General features: G+C 50.3%; 8 protein-coding genes across 8 annotated transcripts; 5 read left to right on the forward strand and 3 right to left on the reverse strand.

The window, feature by feature from the left end:
• The first annotated feature begins 191 nt into the window (after nucleotides 1-191).
• On the forward strand, nucleotides 192-6,297 carry BDR25DRAFT_281974 (uncharacterized protein). Its single transcript, XM_033687934.1, has 5 exons — nucleotides 192-701; nucleotides 781-901; nucleotides 992-1,559; nucleotides 1,611-2,235; nucleotides 2,683-6,297. Exons 1-5 carry the CDS (start codon nucleotides 302-304, stop codon nucleotides 6,102-6,104), a joined length of 5,136 nt encoding a protein of 1,711 aa, XP_033550730.1. The 5' UTR covers nucleotides 192-301; the 3' UTR covers nucleotides 6,105-6,297.
• A 157-nt stretch (nucleotides 6,298-6,454) lies between these two features.
• On the reverse strand, nucleotides 6,455-12,525 carry BDR25DRAFT_256887 (uncharacterized protein; the record flags this gene model as incomplete). Its single annotated transcript, XM_033686441.1, has 5 exons — nucleotides 6,455-9,735; nucleotides 9,787-11,890; nucleotides 11,939-12,081; nucleotides 12,137-12,329; nucleotides 12,402-12,525. The coding sequence occupies 5 exons, from the start codon at nucleotides 12,523-12,525 to the stop codon at nucleotides 6,726-6,728; spliced, it is 5,574 nt and encodes a 1,857-aa protein (XP_033550731.1). The 3' UTR covers nucleotides 6,455-6,725.
• A 392-nt stretch (nucleotides 12,526-12,917) lies between these two features.
• Nucleotides 12,918-13,419, forward strand: BDR25DRAFT_386809 (DNA-directed RNA polymeras-like protein I subunit; the record flags this gene model as incomplete). Its single annotated transcript, XM_033698025.1, has 3 exons — nucleotides 12,918-13,052; nucleotides 13,115-13,346; nucleotides 13,401-13,419. The coding sequence occupies exons 1-3, from the start codon at nucleotides 12,938-12,940 to the stop codon at nucleotides 13,417-13,419; spliced, it is 366 nt and encodes a 121-aa protein (XP_033550732.1). The 5' UTR covers nucleotides 12,918-12,937.
• Nucleotides 13,364-14,656, reverse strand: BDR25DRAFT_301966 (ARM repeat-containing protein). Its single transcript, XM_033689694.1, has 2 exons — nucleotides 14,089-14,656; nucleotides 13,364-14,033 (listed from the first exon to the last, which is right to left on the reverse strand). The coding sequence occupies exons 1-2, from the start codon at nucleotides 14,571-14,573 to the stop codon at nucleotides 13,514-13,516; spliced, it is 1,005 nt and encodes a 334-aa protein (XP_033550733.1). The 5' UTR covers nucleotides 14,574-14,656; the 3' UTR covers nucleotides 13,364-13,513.
• A 147-nt stretch (nucleotides 14,657-14,803) lies between these two features.
• BDR25DRAFT_256894 (uncharacterized protein) lies at nucleotides 14,804-16,524 on the forward strand. Its single transcript, XM_033686442.1, has 2 exons — nucleotides 14,804-15,595; nucleotides 15,646-16,524. Exons 1-2 carry the CDS (start codon nucleotides 14,974-14,976, stop codon nucleotides 16,230-16,232), a joined length of 1,209 nt encoding a protein of 402 aa, XP_033550734.1. The 5' UTR covers nucleotides 14,804-14,973; the 3' UTR covers nucleotides 16,233-16,524.
• On the reverse strand, nucleotides 16,336-17,128 carry BDR25DRAFT_352356 (uncharacterized protein; the record flags this gene model as incomplete). Its single annotated transcript, XM_033695006.1, has 8 exons — nucleotides 16,336-16,485; nucleotides 16,521-16,590; nucleotides 16,625-16,654; nucleotides 16,722-16,768; nucleotides 16,805-16,825; nucleotides 16,866-16,944; nucleotides 17,000-17,061; nucleotides 17,105-17,128. The coding sequence occupies 8 exons, from the start codon at nucleotides 17,126-17,128 to the stop codon at nucleotides 16,336-16,338; spliced, it is 483 nt and encodes a 160-aa protein (XP_033550735.1).
• A 659-nt stretch (nucleotides 17,129-17,787) lies between these two features.
• Nucleotides 17,788-19,446, forward strand: BDR25DRAFT_125887 (uncharacterized protein). The gene is made up of 3 exons (XM_033683768.1): nucleotides 17,788-18,514; nucleotides 18,577-18,923; nucleotides 18,972-19,446. The coding sequence occupies exons 1-3, from the start codon at nucleotides 18,002-18,004 to the stop codon at nucleotides 19,327-19,329; spliced, it is 1,218 nt and encodes a 405-aa protein (XP_033550736.1). The 5' UTR covers nucleotides 17,788-18,001; the 3' UTR covers nucleotides 19,330-19,446.
• On the forward strand, nucleotides 19,447-20,502 carry BDR25DRAFT_125901 (uncharacterized protein). The gene has a single exon (XM_033683769.1). It carries the CDS (start codon nucleotides 19,564-19,566, stop codon nucleotides 20,164-20,166), a length of 603 nt encoding a protein of 200 aa, XP_033550737.1. The 5' UTR covers nucleotides 19,447-19,563; the 3' UTR covers nucleotides 20,167-20,502.
• Nucleotides 20,503-21,708: the final 1,206 nt, after the last annotated feature.

Genomic DNA, 21,708 nt, shown 5'->3' on the forward strand with positions numbered 1-21,708 from the left:
AGTAGAAAGAGGGTTGAGTAAGGATCTACCTCCACCAAAGGGAAATAACAATGTGGAGTGAGATGCATCAATGTCGTGGGATACAAGCTCCGAATTCATGCAAATCTGGGGAAATTGTGCACGGACTCTGATTGTGCATGCTGCAGATGAGGTCAGTGTAAACGCCTCATGTTCCAGACGACAGTTCCGATTTCCGCTCATGTAACTGCGGATATTTTTCCATCGAACGTTACAGCATCCGATGTCCTCAATTCATCTCGCCCCTGCCCTCCGCTAAGGGGCTCGTCGATCGGTTCGCAAGATGCTACCCTCGTCGTCTCCCGAACTCCTCCATAGACTCGAAGAGTCAGGCTCGCAAAGCACTGACGATGCGTCTACACACCTCACGCCCTCCGACGGGGAGTCGGACGACGGACTTCCGATGATAGATGGGATGTATGAGGGAGAGAGCTACCAGTTAATGACTTTGCCTAAGGGCGGCAATGCCTCATCAAGGAATGATACTTTGGGAGTACCACAAGAAGAGGGAGCAGGCGAAGACGCGGCATTCTTGCCGAGTCCGCAACGTTTTTCTATGAGCTCGGTACAGAGCTATGAGATCTATACCCCAGACGAGAATCGGGCTGTGTTGAAGAAGCTGGACAGGCGGCTGGTGCTTTTTATGGCGCTGTTGTATTGCTTGAGCTTTCTGGACCGGTCAAGTAAGGGCTGCCCTCTTTCGTTGGAATACTATGTCGCTCTTACTGCCACTTGGGTGCTTGACTAACAGCAGTTGAATAGACATTGGCAATGCACGAATAGCAGGTCTTGCAAAGGACCTCCATTTGGGCTCGCAGCAATATGAATGGCTGCTGTGGGCTTTCTATATTACTTATATTGCTTTCGAATGGATGACATTAATGTTGGTCTTGATCTCTTTACTATATGGATCCGTACTCAATCTCCGTTGCCAACTACCTCCAACAAGAATCATGCACTAACTAAACTTTAGGTACCGCATAGTCCCTCCGCATATCTACATATCTATCTGCATATTATCCTGGGGCATCATAGCTTCCCTTCAGGCCATTTCTACTTCTTTTGGCTTCTTATTAGCTCTCCGAGCTCTTCTTGGAGTTGGAGAAGCTGCATTTGGACCCGGTGTTCCCTTCTACCTGTCCTTCTTCTTCCGGCGCGACGAATTAGCGTTTAGAACAGGACTGTTTATATCCGCTAGCCCGCTCTCGGCATCTTTCGCAGGCGCTCTTGCATGGGTCATCACGAAACTAGGAGAGCATGGACCGCTCAGCCCTTGGAGGCTACTATTCCTCATCGAAGGATTCCCGAGCATTTTAGTTGCGGTTTGGGCTTGGGATCTCATTCCTGATGGGCCTGGGACGGCGAAGTTTTTGAGCCCGAGACTGCAAGAAGTCGCAGTGCTCAGGCTGAGGCAGGAGAAGGAAGACGAGGAGGAGGGCTACGATGGTGAGAAGCATGAGATTGGAAGGGAACAACGCAGGGGCGTGGTACTTTACGAAGTTCTGCAGACCCTCGTGGACCCTAAATGCTACCTCACAGCTGTATGCATTCCTCCTCCTATATTCGGATGAGCGCGTGCTAAAGTTTGACAGTTTATGTTCTTCAGCTGCAACGTAGCGTTTAGCTCCATGCCGGTCTTTCTACCAACCATCATCAGAGACATGGGCCATTCCTCAGTCATGTCTCAAGCTCTCTCCGCTCCACCCTATCTCTTTGCTTTCGTGGTAGTGCTCATTACGGCATACATCTCGGACCTCTATCAAACTCGCTCAGCCTGCATTATCTTCCACTCTCTCCTCGCCTCCGCTGGCTACACCACCATCGCTATCTCCGGCTTTTACGAGTCGCCCAACACCACAATCCGCTACCTAGCTCTGTACCCCGCTGCTGCAGGCTTCTTCTCCGCCATCACAATCATCATCACATGGACCATCAACAATCAAGAAAGCGACAGTAAAAAAGGCACCGGAATGGCCATGCTTAATATTATCGGGCAAATGGGCCCACTGGTTGGGACCAGCATCTTTCCAGAGGAAGACGGTCCGTGGTACGTTAGAGGTATGGGGGTTTGCGCGGTGTTCATGCTTATGGTTGGAGTACTGGCGGCGGTTCTGAGAGTTTTGCTGGGGATCCAGAACAACATGATCCAGAAAGCGAAGAAGGGTCGAGGTGGTGAGTATGCTGGCGTTCCTCTCGAGGAGGGAGGGATTGTGAAGGGTGAGCGGAAGCCTTTTGAATTTATATTATAGAGTTCAATTATGTATCCACCATATAAATAATATCAAATTTACTCCTACCAATGATTCCTTCGCCAAATCTGACCCTCCAAGGGGTTTTGGAAACCTTGATAGATTCATACGATCACGTGAGCCAGCCCTATGCACATTGACGTCGTTTCTTGGCAGCGATTTCGAAAGCCCCCAAATGGGCAAGCGTCGCTTGGGCAGGTGCACTTCATCAACAACATTTCTAGGCTGCGAACACAGAGACGCGATCTTAAACATTACGACCATCGGAGCCCCAAAGTTTCTTTGAAACATCCCACAACTAGATCCGTATTGGGATCCTCCACGTGATCCACGTCATCGCCCTGGTTCCTATGTGCTAGAAAAAGAACTATGTCTCGATGACCACGACTATATGACAGCGGTTAGAATTCCAAAGCTTTCTTTCTTCGTTGGACTTCCAGCATGGATGGATCGAAGTTCAACGCTGAGACAAGCGAGCGGCCAAGCTCGCTGGTCGATTCCTCAAAGGCCAACAAATCGCAAGACAGCATCCAAATGAACGGCCCTGAGGAATCCGAAAAATCGTCCCTGGATGCCCGCACACCAAAGATTGCTATCAGCAACGAAGGCCCTGTCAACGACTTCAAGCTAGAGATCGATACGGAGAAGGGGCCGGGGATCCCAAGGGGTGAGGCGGAGTCGATCCGCTTCGATGGTGATGAAGAGGATCCTGCCGTTCCAATTTCTTTCCAGAGATCGACGAGCCCGGCGGTCATGCAGTGGAATAAAGGAGCTGCGTATGAGAAGGTGGGCGAGGATGGAATTAATAGGATGTATAAGTTCTCTCTTTACGAAACTAGCGCCAGGTTCTATTTGGTGGGGGCCGACATCATGGACAAGCATTACCGGGTCTTGAAGATTGATCGGACAGCACCTCCCGGGCACTTGAATATCTTCGAAGATGACATTGTCTACGACAAGCGGGAGATGAACCAACTTCTCAACGCAATTGACGATGGCAATAAGGGCTCTGGAGGCATGAAGCTTAAGTGTAGTAGCTGGGGTCTTTTGGGCTTTATCAGGTTCACAGAAGCTTACTATATGCTGCTCATCACTAAGCGACAACAAATGGCGATGATCGGAGGCCACTATATTTTCCAAGTCGATGGCACGGAGCTCATTCCACTCACCACAGGCTCAACATCTCGTTTCCAAAAAGACCGGAACCCAGAAGAAGCAAGGTTTCTGAGCATCCTCAATAATCTGGACCTCACACGATCTTTCTACTTCAGTTATTCTTACAATATCACTAGAAACCTTCAACAAAACATCATCCGAGAACGAGAAGCTTTAACCCAAGGTCGGAAACCCCCAGCTCGTGACTTTCAAGATATGTTTGTATGGAATCACCACTTGCTGGAGCCTGCACGCGTAGCTTTGAAAAGTGTATATGACTGGTGCCACCCAATTATTCATGGTTTCATTGATCAGTCACCTCTGGACGTTTTCGGCCGAAAGGTGTATATCACCGTCATAGCAAGGCGGTCACGATTCTTCGCAGGCGCACGCTTTCTCAAACGTGGAGCGAATGACCTAGGATACGTAGCGAACGATGTAGAGACGGAGCAAATCCTTTCTGAAGGCCTTACCACCTCCTTTCATGCCCCTGGGCCTCGACTTTTTGCGAGCCCGACCTACACGTCTTACGTGCAGCACCGAGGAAGTATTCCGCTGTATTGGACACAAGACAGCACCGGTGTCACACCAAAACCAGACATCGACTTAAACCTCGTGGACCCTTTCTACAGCGCCGCCGCCCTCCACTTTGATAACCTTTTTGAGAGGTACGGGGCACCTGTGTATGTCCTGAATCTTATCAAAGCGCGAGAACGGACACCAAGGGAATCGAAATTGCTCCACGAGTATCAGGACGCCATCAGGTACCTCAACCAGTCACTTCCTGATGACAAGAAGATTCTGTATGAGGCATTTGATATGGCGAGGGCGTCCAAGACGCGAGGTCAAGATGTAATTCAGACTCTGGAAAAGCTTGCCGAGAAGGTGCTTCAAAAGACAGGCTTCTTCCATAACGGAGACAGCAATTTCGACACCCCACAAGTGCAAAATGGAGTTGCAAGGACTAATTGCATTGACTGCCTAGACAGAACGAATGCTTGTCAGTTCGTGGTTGGAAAGCGCGCCCTTGGTCGACAGCTTCAAGCCCTTGGGGTTATTACAGGAAATACAGTGGAGTACGACACAGATTGCGTCGATATTTTCACCAGGATGTTCCATGGACACGGAGACGAAATCGCAATACAGTACGGAGGCTCTCATTTAGTTAACACTATGGCTACCTATCGCAAGATAAACCATTGGCAAAGCAGTTCACGAGATATGGTCGAGAGCTTCAAACGCTACTATCACAACTCCTTCCTAGATTCACAGCGGCAGGAAGCCTACAACCTCTTCCTTGGAATCTACACATTCGCTCAAGGCCAGCCTATGCTGTGGGACCTGGCGACAGATCACTATCTCCACCATGCGGACCCACGATCCTGGCTGTACAAGCCACGGCGAAACTACATTAATTGGTACAACCCGGGGAATCTCGAGCCTCGCTCGCTTCCTGCTTCAATGAGACCGATCAGGAAACAGTTACAGCTCACTCAGAAGGGTGGTGTCAGTCTGTATGACGACTACTGGCTCGAATATTATCGTCCTCTCGCCATATCTTCCTTCCTCAAAATCTTCGCCTTTCGATTGAACTCGCCTTCACGGCATGCCTCCGATAAATCCCTCCCACCTCGTGACCAAGATCTCTCACCTTTTGTCATCCGCCGGAGACAACACGACCAAGACTCCCCTGGCAAAGTCGAAAAGAAGCCTCCGCGCAAAGGCGTCACCATCGTCGATCCATCCAGCGAGACAGACACCCGCGACGGCCTGAATCTAAATCTGCGACGACGAAAAGATAACCTTCTTCATCAACCCGAAACCAGCTCGCCTATCAAGCAATCCATACTACGAGACCCGCATTTCGAAACCCAGATGCCGTCACCCTCTGCACCCGTTAAAAGTGACATCTTCCACTCCCTCTCAAACTTCACGTCTACAGGTCTCTCTACCTCATTCCAAAAGCCATTCAAACCCGCCGACAAAGCTCTCATCAACCAATGGACTCTCGCCCAATTCCATGAAAACAGTCTGAACCCTAGCGTCACCGTAGCAGAAGAAGACGAATACTGGCGCTACATCGAGCATCCCTTGAACCTACCACTCGTCGTGAGCACTGAGACGCCGAGTGCCGATGACCCAGCCGCATTGGAGTTCTACGAGTATCTGAGTATGAGTGAAGGAGGAGTAGGGGGAGGTGGCGGCGCGCAGAGCGACGCAGCGAGTACGAGGCCTACGACCGCGGACGCGCTTAGGACGCCAGTTGATGCTGATTCGGCGTCGGTTCGGTCACTGCCTTTATCGCGGCCGACATCTTCTGCTGGGTTGTCGATTAATATACCATTCTCACATCCTCATTATCATCTTCATCCCCATTCCCATTCCCACACCCATCTGAACCACCACCTCCACCTCGATACCCACACCCACACTCAATCTCAATCCCAATTTCACACGTTCAATGGCTCCACCAACCCCGCAACCAGATTCCAGGTTTCAGACGAAGACATCGAAGAATTTGAAGAATTCCTCAAAGTCGCTGAGAACCCATTAGACGTGTTAGAGGAAGATGGGGGGAAGAAGAGGTATAAGGCTTACAGGCAATGGTTGAAAGGGAAGAGCTTTTTTAAGCAGAGTAAGGTAGATCCCGAGTGGCAGCAGAATCAGTTGCCTGTGAGGTGAAGTAGATGGAACAAGGAGATTGAGGTCGGGTGGGGTATGGAGTATATGGAGGGGGATGAGGTCTTCGCATCATCATAGCGTTGGTATCAGGAATGCGGTGTTTTGTTGCACGCTTGTAGGACACTTCCCAGTTATATGGATTTGGGGTGTTATCGACGGAAAGTGTTATAAACTTAGATACCAGAAGTATGCGGGTATATGAATGCTCTACCTGGCCTAAATGCCCTAATTCTGCATGCTGGACTACTCTCTTCGAGAGTAGCATGTAAAAGGAACTGGCATCAGTGCCAAACGCCAGGCCATGGCCACTCGTGACGTCCTAGAGGGGAACTTTGCCAATGCAAGAAACGCCTGTGCACACCCCTTATGACGATGTAGTGTTAGAGGGTATCTCCCAGGAGACCACCAACGCCGCCACTTTTAAAGAAAATATGCCTATTCGCCCATGCAGGTAATAAAAATGCAAGACGCCAAACCTCTCAAACCCTTGTCCGCGTTGCTGACCACTACACTACGCGAGCGTAGAGAGAAGGTGAGTGCGACGTCTTTGTGAGCCCAAATACGCACTATTCCAAATCCACTTCCAAGTTCGTAGAATACAGTTTTTGTAAGGCGTGCTCCTCAGTCCCAGTCATCATCTCCCTCTGGAGTCCTCGAATTCGTTTTTTTGACTTTACTGCCAGTCAGCCGGCCCCTAGGCTTCTTTGGGGTATTCGATGACCTCGATTCCGACTTCCTCTTCCTGCCCCGTCCACTCGTCGGTGGTGCATCATCCTCAGCACCGTTATCATCAGGGGTCTCATAACCTGCAGCGGCCCTGGCAAGTTGTTCGCTCGCGTCTAGGTCTTCATCTCCGACTTTAGCCTCTAAGTCAACTTCGATCAAGCGTCCGAATGCGAGACACTGCCTTGTCATGCTTTCTGTATTCTCAAGTGCAGACATAACGTTCTCGAATTTTTCCCAGAGCTCTTTGCCAGAGATGAGATTGTTCTTGACAGCAGATTTGTTCGCGTCCTTAGTCGTGATCGTGATCTTGCCAAGCATGTTCCATTGTTTGCGAAGGAAAGCGCGTGTGTCCCACATCATCTGAAGGATCATGCTTGCTACAGTGATTTGTCGAAGTCGGGCTTCGGGTATAGGGCTTGCGGTGGGATTCTGCGGTGCTTGGTAGGTTGAAGAACCTTCTCCATTGATGTCGAGACCTACGGGTGGTTGTTCAAGTTCTAGGTGCGGTTTAGAGATCTCATTCTCAATAGCAAGGGCAACGCTTGGCCCAGTATGCTTGAGCACAATATCGTGGATGGTGAGAATGAGAACCTGGACCTCATCAATATGAGCATAGTCGAAGAAACCCAAGTTTTCCAAGCAAAAGCGAGCGAATAGTAGAACGTCGGGAATATGCATATGGGAGCCACCTTCTGCGACGCTGTCGATAATTTGGTCTGATACTATTGCCTGGTGTTTTGGATTCGAGGTGTCCAGCTTCGATAGATCGAAGTCCATCTTCTTGCACATATTCATGAGGAATTTCTTGTATATTTTTGGAGTGCCACTCTTCAGAACTTCGTTCATACGCTGGAGCTTCGGCTTGAATGTCTTGTCTCTTGCGCCATGGGGATCGTTGGCTACATCTCGCTGATATTTGAAAGCGAGAGCAACAGCAGCCATGTATTCTTTCTCAAACATCCTTTCATTTTTAAGATGGATACTTTGGTGTTCCGCGGTCGCCTTGCTGGCGAGTTGAAGATTTGAGGATGAACTCAGGGCGACAAGGGCTGGTCCACATTCCTTCGGGTGCACAATGCCTTGCCGACTTATACTGATGATGATATCGGTCGCTATCAAGGCGAGATCGTTGGGATTTCCAAGAGCGATGGCCACAATGTCAGACAGAAACGCTGGTCCAAGGTGAAGGGGGGCGGTATCGTTGTCGCTCGCAACGAAAGATGAGTCTAATCGGTCGGAACCGCGAACAGCCCCCTCGCCGACTGCAATCTCGGCACCACTCTCAGAACGACGTTCTGCAGTGCTAAAGAATTCCCGAAACTGGGTAAGAACGACTCTCCTCAATTCGGTGTTGTCTTCATAGTTCTCATTGAGGAAAACGAGTTTGAAAGCTTGCTTAACATCAGCACGAGTGAATAGCGAAGGGGAGTTTTGGCAGATTTCTCCAAGGCTGCCCAAAGCATGCTCTCGAACGCTCATATCCCAAGGCTGCATAGTGAACGGCCGGACACATTCTTGAAGAAGGATCGGGACAGAATTCCCCTTCCATTCTGTGAGAAGCTTAGATGAATTCTCCTTAGATGGTACCCTCTTTAAAACTGTTGTCAACTTTCCTCTAAAAAGGTCGATATGTTTGTCGAAATCACAAACTCTGCCAAAGACGCCCATGATGAGGAGGTATGTGATGATCTTGAGTTTGTCTTTCGCTGTCAACGCTTGGTTCTTCGTGCTGGACCGGAGCAGTTGGCTCTGGGCCATGGCCGAACAGATGAGACCAAGCAGCTTGTCGACGCCATTCGTAACTAAAGGACTAACAGTCCATAAACAATGAGCAACATCCAGAAGTGTTGATTTGTAAGCGGAGTGCTGGGCCGCCCAATTGGCCAGTTTGCCTGTGCAAGGGAGAAGCGAACTGCGGACCTCCTCCAGGAAACTCTCCTGCAAGGATGGGAGTGCGGGGAAGACGTGACGAAAAATGACCAATGTTGGCCGGAAGTCTTTCAGATCATCGGTGGTGGCAAGGTCTTTGACATACGGCTTTAAAAGCTGTACTTGAGCCGAAGTGAACAGTCTTGGGCTCACTTTGGCAAATATGCTCAGTGTATTGAGAATTCGAGCCTGGGAATTCTCCCCTGCCACAAGGTCCGTGCCAATCACACCTTCTACCATGTCCGCAACCAGCTCCCTGCAGATAGTGAAGTTTGCTGTCGGATTCTTCGCTTTGTTTGATACAGCACTGGAGAAGAATGATTCAAAAGCTTCCAGTTTGTTGGGGATCTCTTCAACTTTTTGAACGATTTGCACAAGCATTGAGACTCGATTCCGGCGGTCTAGTCTCAACTGGTTCTCGTCTACCCTAGCAGCTGCATTGGGGGGGGCAAGCCAGATATCCTCAAGAGTTTGGTGAGTCAAGTCGGAAACGCCTTTGTCATCGTCGAGAACTGGTACGAGGAGATGGCAGGCTATGTCGAGCTTCCTTTCGTTCGGAACGGAGCCAAGATACATGTCTTTGAGAATTTTAATCGCTCTCTTTTTTGGACCGGTAGCCGGATCGTCCACGAGTTGGAGAACTGATTTTAAGCAAAGGCGCTCTAGGGATGGGTTATGTTCTAAACACTTGGATATCATCGCGAGGACATTCTCTCGCACCATAGGAGAGCTGTCGCTCACTAATGTATTGAGTGCATTAAATGTTTGCTCGTCAAGGGTCTTTGGATCCTTTTCAATCAACTGTGAGAGGCTTGTCATCGCTCGCGATTTAAGTTTCGGTGATGGGTTTGAGGATGCATTGTCAATCAAGTGTTTGACTAATCTCGGAAACACTTGACAAAATGGATCTTGCATGGTAATTATTCCAGCGGCAAGCTGACTTTGAGAGTCTGAGATTGGAGGGCCTTGTGACTCGCTGAGGATAGGAATTAGTGCTTGCTTCATGCTAGAAAATCGCGAAACTCACAATTCATCGTGCAACCATTCCGGATTATGGACCATTTTGTTCAAGTTGCGGCCTAGGAGCTCGATTGTCCGGGGTAAAGGCTCAGTCTCGCCTTCCGTGGGTAGGAAGGCGTTACAAAAGGCGTGATCCCAATACGTTATGTGGCACCCATTGACCGCTTGAAAGTGTGGGTCCTCACGGCTCCCTACCTTCATATAGTCTTGAAGGGATTCTAAAACAATACGATGCGGCCCGTCGAAGGCGAGCAGGTCCTTATTGTTGATGCCGTTGCTAAAAACATCATCGGCGAGTCGTACTAATTCATCGGAAATCTCGGATTGAGAAACGTCAAGGGTCCGTCTATGGTGCTTCATGCGACTCCGAAATTCCGTAATTCCACAAGCCATGATGCCCACATCGGTAAGAGCCATGAACTTGTCATTAACGCTAGATTCCTTGTTCCCGGGTATCACCACGTACATCCTGGCACAGAGCTGTCTAAGAATGACCACTGCGGCAGGCCATTCAGGGGACCCGAGCACATTGCAGAAGTCCTCAATGAAAAGATCGAGAAGCGTGCGGAATGGTTTGTCGCCAGATTTTGATACACTAATCGCTCGATCTACAAGAAAGGTAGCGATTTTGGTCGCAACTGATTTTGAGTCTTCAACAAGATGCTGTGAGAGCCTTCCTCGTACCCTTTGGCTGTCACGAGTAGGTTTGGGTTTCCTCGTAGGAGAATGATTATCCTTTCCATAGTCGCTATCCTCTTCTTCCTCTTCGCTTATACCGGCTGCTTTGGCTTGGATGTTGGTTCTCTTCTCCTGTGTTGTCTTACTTGCCGCGGCCTGGACGATGCGCATGAAAAGAGCAGAAACCAGCATGATTGGCACTCCGTGGGCTAATTTGAACTGTCTAGCGCTTCCCCGTTTCTCGGGCAGTTTCTCCAGATTACTGAGAATTTCATTTAATATGAAACTTCTCTGATCTAGATGACAAGCAAATATCTGTGCTAGGACGTCCATGGCTTTGGAGCGGAACAGCTCGAACTTCTGAATTCCAAGGGCCGATTCCTTCTCATTTTCGCCGTTTTGTACGAATATGATACCGGTAGAAACATATTCGATCGGAGTCAGAGCAGTCTCGGTTAAGGTGACTTTACCAATTAATTTTGCCAGAAGACCAAGCACGGTTCCACAAAGCGTCAGGGATGGATTAATAGCGTTTTTGGCTTGCGAGGCCAGATCGAAAAGCTCCGAGGAAGAACCTTGGCGACGAGATTCAACGATGGGAATGAGGCACGAATCCAGGATATGTTTCAATGCAGCAATGATGATTCGTACAAGGTCCTCAGAACATATACGCTGCTCATCGCCTCCTTTGGTCATGGTCTCTAAGACTAGCCGGCATGCTCTAAGTCCAGAATTTGCCTTTTCAAGAGAAGAGAGCCAGTCCTGGGTCTCACCCTCTGTTGGGTCAGTTGAGAGCCGACTTGTCGCCGCAATTGATGGCTCGATAAGGGCTTGAATCCGCAAAATCTCCTCCCTCGGAAGATTGGGGAATGTTCCGGAGCGAATGACGTTCATGACTGCGGTGGAAAGCCGCTTTAATGTGTCGCTTTCGAGCACGGAGAATTCTGACTCGTCGGTGGTGATAGTTGCGAACATGCCTGACTCGTCCCCGAATTCTTTCGCCTCGGATATCGTTGCGATCAAAGCCAGAAGTTCGTTGGTCTTCTGGTCGGCAATCTCCCGCTGCTGGGACCGCATCGACAGCGCCTCGTTGTCCGCCTCGTTGCCCTCCCGTTTTCGCTTCTTGGACAGTCCGTCGTCGGTCTGAATATGATCGTACCGTTGGTATTCTTCTCGCTGAGCGGAGGGTTGCTTTGAAATGATCACAGCTGGTCCAGGTCGCGTGGGTGTGTTGGTAGTTCGTTGTGAGGTAGTGCTAGCAGAAGGGGAGGATGGGCTCGATTGAAACTGAACGCTTGAGGTTTGGTTGTATGATGGATGGTCGGTGGTTACAGGTACTGGCTTGGTGATTGAGCGCGCTGGAGGCTGAAAAGATGATTGCTTTAAGGAAACTTGGTTTGGTCGAGTATAACCAGCAGACACATTTCCAGAATCTAAACTAGATAAGCAAGAAGTCTGATAATCTCAACGAAGAAGCATACGCAAGTGAGACACATCCGTGTTCTTCAGAAGCATGTTGGCGAAGTAGCTGAGAGCGGGAATCTTGGGGTTTGTAGATCCATTTGTGACCGACTTTGAAGTAGGACTGTCTGGAGGTGGGGTTACAAGCTGTGACTTGAACCGGCTATGAGAGCATCAGCAGCTAAATCCTATCTCAGAGAAGAGACATAGGTCCTCACAATTGAGAAAGGTCGGCCGGGTTCAGCAGACTCTGTAGCTCTAACAGAGTGGGTTGTAGATGCTGGGAGTTATGGAGCGGGCCTCTTATCTCAGCATCCAGTATTCCCACAGCTTTCTTCGCGGCGTCCTGCTGCTCCGGTGTTAAGGTCGTTGGAGGCGTGGGTGGTTTGGCGGAGGGGAAGGGAATGATATCTGCGATATGTTAACGCTGCTGAGCGATTGAGGTGAGAGAGCCGCAGACGACAAGTGAGATTAAAGACGTACCCGACGAGAAAGGGACTATGGAGCTGAAGGGCGAATATGGGAGGGCCTCCTCAACCGTTGGTGGGCGGAAGGGTAAAGCGGCTCCATTGGCGGTGTGCCAGCTGCTCCCGTTCGACGCAGACATGTTGTCTCAAGTACAAGCTCCAGCAGGAGCATGCGACGGAGGGCTGCGCGGGGTCTAGGACAAAGGGTTGTCAGAACGCCTAGGGTCGAAGTTTGGGAAACGGTCGCACTGTAGGTGCAATGATCAGAGAGGAGGCGAGGACATGGCCGACATAGGAGTGCGACCAGACAGAGCGCCAGCATAGACTGGGGATAATTAGTGTCAGTCTGCGCAATCCCGACGCTTCTGCATCGTTTAAGTGAAGGACATGCGCAAGTGATTGACCAGGGTCACCATCTTATCGCGCTAGCCTCTAGTGGCTTGGCGGTGCTAAATAATATCTCGCGAAGTCACCTGCGCCTTCCCTTCACTCATACTGCACAGGTGCTCAGAAAAAGATCTGCACAAGTAATCGGCCAGAGAGTGCGCTACAATGGCAGCAATTGGGTCGCTTGTCTTCTGCACCGACTGTGGGAACCTTCTGGACGGCAGCGCTGGCAAGGAAAATGCCATCTTGACGTGCCAAATTTGCGGAGCTTCATGCAGAGGTATATCTTGCTCGACCTACACCCCCCCCCCCCAATGGGCGTCCCGCTGATGCCCCGCTTAGATACGTCCTCCAAAACCGTCGTCACTCGCTCCAAGCCTGGTGCCTTCCCCTCTTCGCTGCGCGCAAAGCGATCCGAAGTGCAAACCATCATAGAGGCCAACATGCAGACCCATGCAATCATCAGCGAAACCTGCGAGAAGTGTGGCAGGGAGGAGGTGCGATTCTACACCCAGCAGCTGCGCAGTGCCGACGAAGGCACGACCGTCTTCTACAAGTGTGAATGCGGGCACAAGTGTGTTCTGCTCTCACGTTTTCTATTTCGTATCGCTCACTCACATTTCTGCAGGTGGAGCACCAACAACTAAGGCACCAAAGCTATCAGCACTTTTGTTCTCAAAAATCAGTTTGTGTGACCTAAGCTCCTGGAAATGCATGCAGAGGCTGTCAATCAGCCTCACACTATACCTCGATTGGCTTTCCCGCTTCCGGCACAATGGCATACTCTACCTCACCGTTCTTCTCAAACTCCGCCATATCGAGCGCCACTATCACACTATCTCGTACAACTTGCTCTGGATCATCCAAAAACTTTCTCAACGTATCCTCGACACCTTCCTCGTCGCCAAGGCTTCCCAGTGCTTCTGCCGCTTCGTGTCGAACCATGCCCGCCTCCTTTGTGTTACTCAGCGTTTCGACAAGACTGGGGATTGAGGCAGGATGTGACAGCTGACCAAAGACAAAAGCAATCTCGTGACGGAAGAGTGCAGACGGATCGCCAAACCCGCGGGCCAGCGATTGGATGGCAGGGACGGCGGTCGGGAGGTCAGGCGGTGACGACAAGTCGCGCAGAGCAAACATGGCTCTGTAGCGTTGGAATAGAGGCAGAGATGTGTCCAGCAGTGTGTTCTCCAGTTCCGGTATTGATTGTGTCTGCGCCGTGCGAGGGAGCGGTGGTGCGGGATCTATGGATGCGAAATCGCTGGTACTGAATTCAGCAGTCTTCATTGTCTGACCCTGCACGGCAACCTGCTCACCTCTGTTTGAGCTGCTCCTGTTTCCTTTGCAGGCCGTGCTCCCATTCAATTCTGTCCACCGCGATGTCACATGTTTCCCTGACCACGTCGATCTCTTGGCTGTCGTCTCGCAGATCCTTCAGTAGATCCAAGCTACCCTTGTCGCCCAAAGCGCCTAATGCTTCGGCAGCCTCATGCCGACACATGGCGTCTTCGGCCTTATCTCGCAGGACATGGCGCAGGTATGGTACGGCGGCGTCATTGCGAGATTGGCCAAGGCAGTAGGCCAATTCATGCTTCAACAGCGCAGAGGGGGACGTGAATGCAGCAGCGATTGCTTCGATGGCAGGCACCGTCTGAGCGGTCGGGGGCTTTAGGGAAGCCAGATGTTTCAGGGAGAAGAGAGAGCGAAAGCGTCTCGCGAGAGGTTCTGATTCGGAAGTGAGAATTTTTCGAAGCATAGGGACCTGAGTGTCGCTCTCGGAAGGGGCGTCTGGGACGGCCATCGTTGCCGTTGGTACGGAGTCCAGTCGCTTTCTCAACTCGTAGGCAGTCAAGAAAGCTCCTGATCTTCGCGGAAATTTTGGTGGGGTTTACGAGTTCCAAGGTTTGCCCCTCTCCGCGCATGGTCTGATGATCTGATAAGATGTGGCTGGTCACATGCTCGCGCATCGAATCTGCCAAGCCCGCCCAGCCACCCGCATTGGGCCCTTCGACTTTGAGGTGAACAATGAGAGCGAGAATCACCGCTTAACAGTTATTCAGCTCAACTCGACCGCACGGTACCACGCATACTTGACCATCTCCTCGCCACCCCTCTCATCGGCGTCACAACCCTCCTACCAGAGCTTTTCCGCCAGCGCTTGCGCCCACCCCTTCTAGAGCGAAGGCTGCCCTAGTGCAAGAATGGTATTCTTACGAGACGTTTCCGATCGTTTCTGGAGCTATGTCTCGCCGCGCAAGACTCAGCAGCGTCGGGAGAAACCATTTAAGGTCCCGGCTCTCCCACAACCAGTCAAAACGCCTCATGCTATCAAGAAGGAAGAGCGACGCACCGAGTCAATGAGCCCTACCACACGAGTAAAGAGTTGGCATGTCAAAACTCCTGGCTCAAGCGCTTCCACGGATGAGGCAGACCGACTGCCCTCGCCAACTTCCCTAGAACGACCGTATACCGATTTCGAGGGCGACACCCTCATCGATGACATGGTCGAGGCGATTGACGACCAAGAAGCCTTCGACGCCAATGAGGAGACATTTGTCGTTGATGAGGCAAAATATATGGATGAGCAGAAAGCTTATGACGCGGATACTGAGCGGCAGAGGCGTGATAAGCAGGGCCGGGAGCTCCGTGCCGTGGGGTGGACAGAGGATGCAGTCTTTCTCTTCCAAAAGCTGGGTATGCGGGGCTTCGAGCCACTCATGCCAAAGGAATGGATGAACGATTTCATTATGCTGCCGACGAATCTGTTCACTCCTAACATGGACAAGGCGTTCATCAAGCCAACATTCGGTCGCGACTATCATGGTAGGTTCCTTTTGTATACAAGAATCATTCCCTGGCTAACTTGCAACCAGCCCAAAAGGCACTAAAAGAACTCTTCGAGCTAGGAGGCCGTGCCCGTGACGCTATCCTGCAGAAGGTAGAGATCCGCACAGCAGAGGATCACCTCCGCCGAGCCGTCCGCAAGTACAACAAGTGGGCCGTGAAAGATGGAGGGCTCGAAAATATATGGCACAGCCTCTCCCTTTTCGACATCGTCAGCCTCAGCAAAGACACTTCTCCCGCTATTCTACAGGAGAAAATGCTACACAAGCTCGCAAAGCTTGCAGCCCTTTGGCGAGATGCGTTTCGTGCCCGTTCCACGCAGCCAGCTAGCGAGTCCGAGGACTTAGAAACTAATTGCCGCGATAGTCAGGATCTACCCACTCTGTATGGAATCATTGCCTCGCACACTATTATGGCAATTGTCAGCTACGACGCCATGGCCGCTAATCCTTCTCTTCGGACAGTCGCCATCTTTGACTTCGGCCAAGAAGACTACGACGTCTGGAATAGTCTCGCAATCGCCATTATGGTTATCCATTGCCGCAATCGGATGAGGGAGCTTCAAGAGTTTCTGCCAGAGCCGGAGGCGAAGGCCGAGAGCGATCCCGACGTGTAGGCTCTTACAGCTACTCTAAATCCATTCTGCAGGACTGCTCGGAAGGGAGAGAGTAATTTTGAAAAGGAAATGTTGCATGAATAACGATTTCTAAGTGTCGGCGTTACGGTTTCTTTCCGATATACCCTGGTGTGGTTTTGAAGTAGGCGGTAGCGACGATTTTGGAGTGCATCTTGGGGCGTGAGGTCAACAGACTTCCTGACGTTTCGTTGGCTGCTAGGCTCGTTAGGGAAGGGAGATTCGGCAGTCGCGTCTCAGGCCAGTCATCTCATCGTTTGCTGTATTGACGTTGATAGGAGAATTGAACAATTGCTGCGATACCCCTTTTATCATGAGGCCTTCACTTCTAGCATCCTCTCTAAATCAAATCTGAGATTTCAATTACCCTGTACAGCTCGGTTGACAGGAATCCCGCGGAGGCGCTTCGAGGCGCGTCAACGATCCTTCTTAGCAACTTCTCTCGCTTCCAACCACAAGCATACTACTAACAAAATCACAACGCTCTTGTACCCTATTCGAATACCGCGCGGCACAACCTATTCTAGGGGGAAGGTAAGTTTGCTAAGATCCACTGAAAGGTGAACGTCACTATTCTACTTCGATCGATTTTTAAATAACATCATCGGTCGTGACAATGCATAAAACGCCTAAATCCCAGCTCATTTCGACAATGGTGTCTTTACTCTTGCCATTCCTGTTTGCTTTTGAGTCACTTTTTATTTCTATCCATCAGTTGCAACGGCCAAATCTTAGCAATGAATCCCGACGCTATGAGAGATGCCTTAAGGCTTCTTGACGCTTCCTTCTTGAAGGAAGACCATAGTTCGAACTACAACTAGACAAACAGTGAATACAACCATTATGATTCAAACAAAAATAAGCAAGAGACTATCCATCCTTGCGTAATTTTTAAGTAGGAAGAGCCCTGAATGATATGAAATAATCATAAAACATATATGAGCGAATGTCTTAACGTCGTAACTTACATATTCAACAAGGCGCCTTTCTCTAGGGCACGTGATTTGCTATAGTATAAGACAGTTTGAGCTAACTCGCCTATATTGGCATAACGACTGACCGCCAAGCCAGGGTGTCAGCCTCGCGTAATCTAACGAACTTTGTATTATACTGCGCTTATGTCATGTTTTTAATCTTGGTATCCAAGGTTGTTCCGAGTTCCGACAGCGTCTTCGTCATCGTGCTCCAGCCGTCTCTTTTTTTGTGAAGACTCAGCCCTCCCCATCCTCCTGCATCTTTGCCTCTCCGGCTGTCCATTGTTACTACTGGTCACCCCCCTTGCACACCATACTCATTCTCTCTCCCCGGCCCCTGCCGCTTGATCTTGTCGCTTACTCAATTGCGCGCGCGCGAGCCTCTAAAAATATGTGGACGCAGAGCAGCCCACGCTAGATGTGGCCCTTTCTGGGCCCCTTTGACTTTCACCCGCCTGCTTATATCCTTGCCATCCAAGCGATCAAAAGGCACCCATCCTATCGCTCTACTATCCTTTCTGTGTCTGTGTCATCCGAACGGATAACCCGCTCGCTTTTCGCAACCAAGATCGCGCCTCTCATCATCACCCTCGGCCCTACGGTTTCAAATCTCTCCTTACCGTCGCTCCGCACACATCATAACTTGGAGCTAGACGAGAAGCCCGTATTTTTAATAATATAGCTCTTGCTAAACCTGGCGATGAATGGAGGTAGAAGGCCGCCTCCGAAGCCGGCTGCTGGCTTCCCAACGATCTAGGGTCAGTCACGGAGAGGGCGATGGCTTCCCTACAATCGTTGAAAGACGACCCGTTGGACGGTTGTCCCGAAGTTGCAAGGGTGACAGATCGCGCTCGCAAAGTTTCATGGCGTATTGGAAATGGTTTTCCTCCAGTTGGGATGCTTGCGCAGTTCATTTTACTGACCCGTTGTCTATGTAGGTACGCTTCCGAAGTTCTTAAGATAAACCCAGACAGCGTTTGGCTAGATTTGTGCCGCAACAGCGACGAGGCAAAGGACTACTGCCGAGTATTCCTCCGTAGCTATGTTGTAGAGTCGGTACGACCATTCCCGATCCTCGGATCACAAGAATACGAATTGAGACGTACCATGACTACGGCATCCGCTGTGTTGCAACGCTGGAGGGACATTACTGCTGAAGCAGACCGCACTGTGCTCTTAGAGAAGAGACGTAAAGAGAAGAGATGTGAAGAGAAAGGGCCTCTGTGGCGGCTGAAGTTCGTAGATCATGCAAACAAGAGGGGCCAGGGACCTATCTACGAGATCTCTAACGTGTGTCCTCCCCTATCCACTACCCCTATCATTTTGTGCATGCAGACGCTGACATCTTCCAGTGGATCTTTAAGCACCTCGCAAAAGAGTTTGATCTTGCGACTACTCTAACCTTCGACAAGGTTGAGGTGACTGATGAGGACATTGCCGTCCTCCTGACCACGCTGTGGGAGCGTGCAGCCGATGTACCCTGCAAGCCCCGCGTCCGTGTTTCCATTCACGGTATTTTCTTGCTAGCCGGCATTGGTGGTTTTAGAAAATCAACTATATTACGCGTTGCCTATAAAGACGTCGCTCTTGTCGTCGTACGGGACCCAGACGACTCATCGAAGACAATGCTTATCGTTAGGCCCACAATTCCAAAGAACAAGCAAAAGCGGGCCTCTATGGAGGCCTCTAGGGCGGAAAAGTGAGTATCTGCTTTCTGCCACCAGAACCGTTAGTCTGATATTCGCAGGATATCCTTTTCTCTGACTCTCGTTCCGTATCCGCTCATTTGCCTCGCTAGCCTTGTCGGTGCATTTGCGGTTAAGGACAATGCATTTAAGACTGGCTTTCGGTCCGTCGAAGCGCTACTCTATCAACTGAATCTTGAGGATGTAGACTTCGTGCCATTGCAATGGAAAGAAGAGATGCTCGACCGCCCCATCTTCGAAGTTGACCATAACACACTTCACGATCTGTGGCATCGATTATGGCTCGTCAGTGGTTCCCGGGGGGATCCGCGCTTCCACGCGATGCGGGTGGCGCTGGAGGCGCACTTGATGGTAAGCCAGAACGACACTGAATGCATACAACATGAAAGCGCCCTCTAGCCCCTTTTCTCCTCCCACCTCTCCCTCGGTTCTAAGGAGCCCCGAGGTTGCTGAAGTTCGTTCTTGTCCTCGATAGGCTCTCTCACCCCTGCCGTGCGCAACTATGTCCTATCCAACACGACCGGCGTATTTGAGGCTAGTTATCAGCCCACGCGAGTTCGCCAAGGTCTCACGAGTCTGGTCTTTGGGCCTAGGGCTGGATGCAATGACAGCCTCTTTCGACGCCTCCGCAACATGTCTCTGAGCAGGGACGCAGGCGCTCCGACAGAGATTAGCCAAGAAGATTTCCAAAAGTTCGAGGAGCGCAACGATGTGAAAAGTCTCCGTGCATCCCTAGAAAAAGCACACGAAATGGGAGATGACAAAAAAACAAAGTCATCAATCAGATCACGGATTCAATATCATTTAGGGGTACTGTCGCGCATGCAGTTACTAGAGAACAGGAAAAACTACTTCGACCGCGTCGATAACCTAAGAGCGCAAGGACTGCCGACCACGGACTCCGCGGGAGAGTCTCGTCCAGGAAAGGCCTTACCAAAGTACGGCGGTGGCGCGGAGGCTGCAGTAGCCCGATTTCTGCAAGAATGCGCCCGGAATGTTCATGAAGGCTTATCAGTGGACCACCGCTCGAGGGTCTATATGGAACACCTTGTTAATTACCTAGCTCACCGACCACCAATTAGTCCGCCTTTGGAGTCGGGATTTCCGAAGGTCTGGTCCGACCCAAGTGGTAGGCAGAAGAGCGTGGACGCGGCGGACGACAAGGCTCAGACGGCACAAAGTATCGACGATGATCAGAATGGCTGTCTCGAGAACAGGAAGACCACCTACCTGTAACAGAAGACCCTAATAAACTAATCCCTGTACAAAGGGATCCCCTGCAGAAGAGGAAGAGAGGACAACCCTGCAAGAATGCTGCACAGGCTGAACTAGAACCTATCTTAGACCAAGTCTCCCAGGGGAGTGATGCCGCACCTGTGCGAAGGGAAGATGTGGATACTAGGAGAAGTGGAAGGCAAAGGAAACCTGCACAAAGTCCAGATCAGGTATTCCTAACCTAGAAGAAAAAGGATAATTAGGCCTTGTCTATTAAGCTCTGTACAGACAGTGTGATTACTACACCTAGAGAACTATTTAAGAAATTAGACTACATAGAGATAGACACTTTAATCACTAACAGCTGTAACGATTCTCATGAATCGTTCCATCTCGGGTTGCCCGGAACCTATCCGAAGGGTCCCCGTATCGGCCCCGACCCTGACTCGACCCTGTCCTCCGCGGTTACCCTTATTCCCCCAAGTATTTAGTCGCACCTCTCCCCTTCGCTAGCTCGGTAGTTTTCTGATATCCTTTCGTACGAGGCCTATAGGCGTCAATGGAATTCCCAGGTTATTGAGTCCCCACGCACTCCCATATGCCTCTGAGTGGATTCATACTGCATTCGGATCCATTGTCTTGCCTGCGCCGTTACACATACTACAACTACTATAAGAAGAAGCTCTACATACATATCTCTTTATACAACCTTTGTAACGGCGCAGGCAAGACAATGGGTCCGAATGCGGCAGGAATCCACTCAGAGGCATATGGGAGTGCGTGGGGACTCAATAACCTGGGAATATCATTGACACCTATAGGCCTCGTGCAAAAGGATATCAGAAAACTACTGAGCTAGCGAAGGGGAGAGGTGCGACTAAATACTTGGGGGAATAGGGGTACAGCAGCGGGCAGGGCCGGGTCGGAGCCGATACGAGGAACCTTCGGATATAAGGTTCGCCCGGTAACTTTGAATGGAACGATTCAAACGAATCGTTACACACTAATTCATACATTAAAAAGCTTGTATACAGTATGCCTTAGCGTCTACAGGCTGTACAGCGCGCGCGGGGGTATTAAACAAAATATTAAGTATATTGCAATACTAAGACTTTAAAAACTAGCTTAATTAACTATATAGTTGCTAAGTTGTTGCTTGTTGATAATTGCGCTCAAAATGTTCCAACCTCGTCTTGGGGCTTAGCGTACCAAACTTTTGTCCTAGTACTGTAATATCCTTGTCCCTCTTCCCACATCAACGATGACTCTTCTTCAGAGCAGCGCGGAGGTCCCTCCTGAGCAACTAGAATACGACCTCCCTGGTTGGGAGACTTTACCCAACGGATATGTTCTCTACATTCGCATACGGAGCGCATGGTTGAACGTCCACGTCCTGACCAATAATTTCCATCGCTCGCCAATTGCACTCGAAGCCGTCCAAACGAACAAGGCAAAATTCGATTCCAATCATGGTGTTTATTAGAACGTAACTGTTACTGTCAGTAGTGTTTTTTAGGCGTTACTGACGGTAATAGGGTTTCGTTCTTACGGAAAGAGTGAATT

The sequence above is a fragment of the Lindgomyces ingoldianus genome (assembly GCF_010093535.1).
Source record: "Lindgomyces ingoldianus strain ATCC 200398 unplaced genomic scaffold BDR25scaffold_8, whole genome shotgun sequence".
NCBI lineage: Eukaryota > Fungi > Ascomycota > Dothideomycetes > Pleosporales > Lindgomycetaceae > Lindgomyces > Lindgomyces ingoldianus.